This window comes from Nothoprocta perdicaria, unplaced genomic scaffold (assembly GCF_003342845.1).
Source record: "Nothoprocta perdicaria isolate Ctin4 unplaced genomic scaffold, notPer1 scaffold_10, whole genome shotgun sequence".
Lineage (NCBI taxonomy): Eukaryota > Metazoa > Chordata > Aves > Tinamiformes > Tinamidae > Nothoprocta > Nothoprocta perdicaria.
The window spans coordinates 7,649,798-7,655,797 of record NW_020454094.1 but is presented as its reverse complement, the minus strand read 5'-3'; the positions used below and the strand labels follow the sequence as shown (position 1 = coordinate 7,655,797).

The 6,000-nt window shown below is 62.2% G+C and overlaps 1 protein-coding gene across 1 annotated transcript in view; it reads right to left on the bottom strand.

Moving 5' to 3' along the window:
• Positions 1 to 1,406: 1,406 nt before the first annotated feature.
• LOC112947407 (dynein intermediate chain 1, axonemal-like) overlaps positions 1,407 to 6,000 on the bottom strand; it is a 71,438-nt gene continuing 66,844 nt past the window's right edge. Inside the window, exon 8 of the mRNA XM_026039491.1 lies at positions 1,407 to 1,535. Coding sequence (XP_025895276.1) covers positions 1,431 to 1,535 — 105 coding nt within the window. The 3' untranslated portion in view covers positions 1,407 to 1,430. The remainder of the gene's footprint in view (positions 1,536 to 6,000) is intronic.

Here is a 6,000-nt window from a genome sequence, read left to right as displayed (position 1 = left end):
TCGTCGCCATCTGCTTTAACTGCGTCATCGCCCTGCTCATCCTCATCCTCTTCCTCATCCTCTGCAAGGCCTGCAGGACCCCGTCCTGCCCCAAGAAGAGCCCGTCCTCTGACACGGACGAGACGAGGAACGAGGAGAAGTACCTGCTGCAGCCGTGAGGGCCGCCCGGCGCCTCGGGCCGCGTGCGCTGACGGGACTGCACGAGCGCGGGCACTGCAGGCGCCGTGGGGCGCAGGGATGGACCAGCGGGGCACCATGGGGCACTCGGCCGCTCGCCAGGGCTGCGAGCCGGGGAAGACCCCCCATTTGGCGCCTGCCGTCGCTGCAGGGGCCTGCGGTGCCCACGGGGACGGAGGGGCGGCTGCGCACGCGGGCAGGAGGCCGACACGGGGCCCCCACGGGCACCCCGGCGGGCTTGGCAGCTGCGGCTGGGCCTCACTGGGCCCAGCACCTCTGGGCAGCGGGCGCCGGGGCAGCCCCGGGCGGGCAGGGGGCACCGCCTGCTCCTGCGATGCCTGTGTGATACCCAAAGGTGCCGACCCCGGCCCGTGGCTGCCCCGTGCTGCCCAGCGAGGGCCGGCGCGGGGCCGGGCAGTGGTCGGTGCAGCGGGTGCAGCCGCTGCAATAAGGGCTGCAGCGGAGGCGCTGCTGGGTGCGTGGGCCAGGCTCCCTCCATGGGCAYGGCCAGGCCCTGGTCTCTCCCTGGGATGCAGGGGTCCAGGTGTAGCTAACGTGTCCCTCGGCAGTGGTGTTTTTACTAGACTAATAAACCCATGGTAGGACCCACGTGGTGTCTCCGAGCTCTGCCCTGCGCCGTGCGGAGGCCCCGTGTGTCCCGTCCATCGTCCCCCTACTCTGAGCGGGCACCGTGGGGGCAGAGCGGGCGCCAACGTCTTGCACGGAGTGACAGTCCCCAACTCGAGGACACGAAGGCGGCCGGTGCCGGTGCCCCTTTGGCCGGTGGCAGTCACCAGCGTCTCATCAGCATGCGGCGAGGCCGCCGCGGCAGCTAATCCCCCTGGTGCCGCGCGCGGCGCCGCGACGCGACGTGGCCACCCCCGGCTGCGCAGGGGCCGCCCAAGCGGGGCGGCGGCGGCGGCGGGGAGCGCGCGCGGGGCCTGCGCGCGCCCGCGGGGCTCAGCGGCGCCCGCGGGCTGCTGCGCCTCCGTGCCCTCCGCTGCAGCGAGCGGTGCCCGCAGCACCGGGGCTCCCTGCCTGCCGCCGGGGCGCAGCCCTGCCCTCGCGCGGCCCCCTGGGGCTCTGGCCGCCGCGAGGAGGTGCCGGAGCCGTCCCTGCACACCGGGGCCTTTGAACAGCTCTGTTTATTCACCCGGGCCGCTCTGTGCCCGGCCTGCGCCTCGCGTGGCAGGCAGAGCAGCGGGGCTCGTGCCCGTGGCCTCAGCCCGCTCGCCTGGCGCGGCTGCGGCCGCTCACCTCGCTGCCTGGCTGGCCGGCTCCCTCACCAGGTTCAGCAGCTTGTCCAGCTTGGCGATTTCCACCTCGGGGCCCTTCTTCACCTCCTGGCCCTTCTTCTCCTGCGGAGAGAGCAAGCGAGCGGTTAGCACAGACGGGTAAATGAGGCCCAAGGCTGCTGCAGGCTGCTGCATCCCAGCTCCCTGTGCAGCCCTGCTGCGAACTGGGGTGTCTGGAAGCACCCCTGGTTTGGCAGGTTTCTTCTTGGAGCTGCAGCATGGAGTGGAGCAGCTTACAGGGGCTGGGCTCTGTTAAGCAAGTGGCAGGAGCGAGTGGCTCCACGTTGGCACTGAGAGCGAGTGGCGTTTGCACTGCAGGCCCATGTCACAGCCGAGCACCTCTCCACAGGTGTACCCTGCGGCTACACACAGCTGCTCGGGGTATTCCGGGACCCTGGTCTTTCCCTGGAAAGCTGCTTTCCAGCCGATAGCCTTCGAAACCCTCCCTGTGCCGCCCCATGGGAGCCGAGCCAGCAGGGACGGCGCCCGCAGGACACAGCCGCTCGGTACCAGCTCCAGCGCAGCCGGTGCAATGAGCAGGGATCAACCACACGGGGCCTCCGAGGGGCAACTTGTGTGCGGCGGGACAGCCCGTGAGGAGCTCACAGAACAGGCCCCGGGCCGCTCGTGGTGACACTTGCACCCGTTTTGCTCCTGGAGGCTCCCTGGGGGCGGCTCTGCCGCGGGGCGGGAGAGCAGGGCCGCGGCTCCGTCCTGCCCGGGCGGGCGGCCTCGCGGCCCCTACCCCGGCAAGGCGGGAGGCAGAGGCCACAGGGCGAGCTCGGAGCGGGACGGGATCTTCGGAGACCCCCTGTCCAGTGCAAATCGGCCCGTAGCGAACGTCGTGCCCATGATATGGGGGTCATCTAACTGCAGTCACTGCTTCTCGGCCGGGCCTTCCCTCCCGCGCTGAGCAGCAAAGTGCCAGGTTAATAAAACCCTCTCATAAAACCCTCTCATAGAACCCATGATGCTGGCACTTTTCAGCAACTTTTTTTTTTTTTTTTTCGTTTCTTTTTCCCCACTGGCAGAATAACCATAAAACATCTGCCATAAGGTTTGAATTAAACAAAACAAAACACTACGTTTACATCTTAAAGCAGCAGGAGTGTCGGCTGTGCTGGCAAGGCCATGGGTGGCAGATGCCCCGGGCAGGGGAGCAGGTCTGTCCTGCCCCATGGAGCCCCCCATGCCATGGGGTCCCTGGTGCCGGGATGGGGCTTCCAGGCCCAGCGGTGCGATCCGAGCCCCTGCATAGGTGCCCCTGTGGCTCTGGCTGCCACTTCCCATGAAACAGCAACTTAAGCCTTTGCCGGACAGTTTAGAGAGGGATGAGGAGCTTAAAGAATTGGCATCGCTGTCTAACACTCCCAGGTGTCTCCTCGTTGAACGCAATGGGAAGAGGCATCCAGCTGCCAAGATTTCACAACATCTTTGCTTTTTTAGTTGTCTAAGTCCCCTGGTAAAGCCAGTACAGTGGGATTGCCCCCCTGCCCCTTCCTTTCAGCAGGAAAGGAAGAGCTCATGAGAGCAGGGCTGTGCCTGCTGCCCAGCAAAGGCTGAGGTGTAGGAGACCTCACCCTCCTCCCTCCTACACCTCCTACCCCCCTCATCCTCCTCACCCTCCTACAACCAAGGCTGGTGAAGGGCAAGATCCCGAGAGCGGGGGCTCCTGCATTAGCAAAACACACCCGTGACGAGACCAGAGGCTCCACTGGGTGGAGGTGAAGAGATTCCCTGCCTCATTTCTGACGCAGAGACCAGAGAGACTCAAACTTGGCTACTACTGCAGCAAGATTTTCCGCAGCAGCTCCACGGGCCACCAAGCGAACATGCAGCTCCAAAGCCCCCCAAGCCCTATGTGCTCCTATTCCTATTGCAGCCCTATTGCTGCAGGTGACCCCGGGCACCCGGCGAGCCGTGACACCCGCCAGAGGGGCCGCAGCAGCTGAATGCTGCTCTGGAAATGCTCTTTGTACGAGGACCACTTTCAGGCTCTCCACAAGCCCATTTACATAGGGCAGCAAGTGCTTATCAGCCACCGGGAGCTGCTCTCGCAGCCTGATTTGACAGCGTTGCTCCCGGCCCGCTGAAGAATTAGCTGACAGGCTGGCGATAAGGATTTAGGCGTATTTTGCTCCTGTTTGGAAATAAATGACGCAGGAAATGTTCTGCTGGCAGGGAATGAAACCTGCAGAGAAGCCCTGGGGATGGCCGGGTCACTCGGGCATCAGCAGCGTGGGGCTTTCCGCCCCCGGACAACCCAGGCACTGTCCCCCAAGGACGCTCGTCTCTCTGCTCAGCTAAACCCGGTGCTATTCGGGGCAAACGGCTCTCCAGGAGACAGGTCTCGTGGCCCCGGGTCTAGGCTGGCTCCCCGGGCCACTTGCTCTTGCTCACTTGAGCACTCCAGCCCCCTATGTGGGCCCAGCCGGGCCCCACGCTCATGCTCATCCCCTGCACCATGTTTTCTGTGCAGGTAAAAATACTCACACAGGAGGAGCCAAGTTCTTCCCCACACGTTTCTTCTGGCTCCAGCACATCGAGGAGTTTGGCTCAGCCCACTTGGCTCTTGCTGTTTTACTCAGGGCTGTGGTGTGATCTACAGTGATCCTTAGCAAGGTGCTTGGCAAATACTAAGCAGCGAGCAGCCAAAGCTGCTCGGTGGGGCAAGCTGTGCTTGCAGCATTGAAGGAATCTCAGCAACACCAAGTGCTGGCAGAAGAAGAGCCGCTGGCTGGGAGAAGACAAGGAGCAGGAGACCCTGGGAGGGAAAATGCCTGCAGAGCTGCTGCAGTCCCAGGATGCAGCCCCGCGAGGATCCCTGATGAAGGATCTGTCCTCAAAAGGCACTTGCTGGCCGGTTTGGTCCAAGTCTAACCCCTGGCTAAGTGCAAGTATCTGCTAGACCCTCGGCGCTACCTGCTTAGCCTCTCCCAAACTGGAGGCAGCCTGGGCACAGCAGCCCCCGGCATGGGGATGGTGGCAGTGGGCACAAGGCACAGCATGGCCAAGACCATGGTTATCTCGTGTCTAAGCTGGGTCCTAGCACTGAACTTCTCTAGTCGGGCAGCTGAAGAAGCGGGCTGGCTTCCCGCCACGCTCAACGCTCTAACTTCAGAGCCTTGAGCGATGTCTCTTACACACCACTAATTTAAGCACCTAAATATAGCCGTAAGAAGCCCAAATTTAGCAGTGGTGCCTGAAAACCTGAGTGAGTGCGGCAAGCCGAGCACAGACAGCGCCTGGGGCCGCACACGCAGCTCCTCCCGGCTGGGCATTATAATGACACCTCAATCCGATCTGAATTAATCACCAGCACCAATAGCAGAAAACCTCCAAACATATTAGAAACAGTCCCTGGAGAGCTTTTTAATCCATCCAGGAAGCCCCTCTGAAGGAAGCGAGGAGATGCTGCAGGGGCTGGACACACAGTATGGGGAGGATTGTGTCCTTGAGCCGCCTGGGTGTGAAATCCCCCACTTCTGCCTTTCCCACAGCCAGGATCACCATGGGCATCTGGTGACGACCCTCAGTTTAAATATCACCAGCCCACAGCCTTCCAAGTGAAGGCTGCCTGTGAAAGCCACTCACAGACATCAAAGTCTGGAATAGACTAAGCAAATAACCCTAGCCTTGCCCGGCACGGACCCCGTGGGTAGGCAGGGTGAGCACCAGGCTTTCTTCTCCTGGATTAAACCTGGCTGGGTTTTGCCAGCCCTGGGGCCACCCTGGCTGCGAGCAGCGTGGCGATGTGTGTGTGGAGAAGGGATTTTGATAAAAACCAGCATTGCCTCCGGGCATCATTACTCTCCGTCACTGCGCATAGCCAGGAGCAGCCGTGTGGAAGAGGGCAGCCGGGTGAGACGATAGCTCTGCTCGCGAGGCTCACGGAGATGATTATCAGTCGTATCGGCGCACACGTTTAGCAGTAAGCCCTGAGAAAAATCACCGTGTGCTCGGTGCGCAGCACAGCCGCCCTCCCCGCAGCTCTTCGGGCTGCAGATGAGGGCCGGAGGGGAGCAGAAAGCCCTAAGGGTTTTGCTTCCAGCCCCGGGAGAGCCGGTGGTGGGGTGTGCACGTGCCTGTGTGAACTCAGAGACACAGAATCACACACACAGAATCAGAGAATGTGTAAGGTTGGAAGGGACCTCTAGTCCCTTCCAGTCCCTTCCATCTGGTCCAACCCCCCTGCTCCAGCAGGGACATCCAGAGCACAGGGTGGCATCCAGGCGGGTTTGGAGACCTCCAGAGAAAGAGACTCCACAGCCTCCCTGGGCAGCCTGTGCCAGGGCTCTGTCACCCTCACAGTGAAGAAGTTCCTCCTCACATGGAGGTGGAAATGCCTGTGTTTGCACCCATTACCCCTTGTCACTGGCCACCACTGAGAAGAGCTTGGCCCCTTCCTCCCTACATTCCCCCTTCCTGAACTTAGACATGTTAATCGGATCCCCTCTCGGCCTTCTCTTCTCCCAGCTGAACAGGCCCAACTCACTCAGTCTCTCCTCACAGAATCACAGCCAGAATC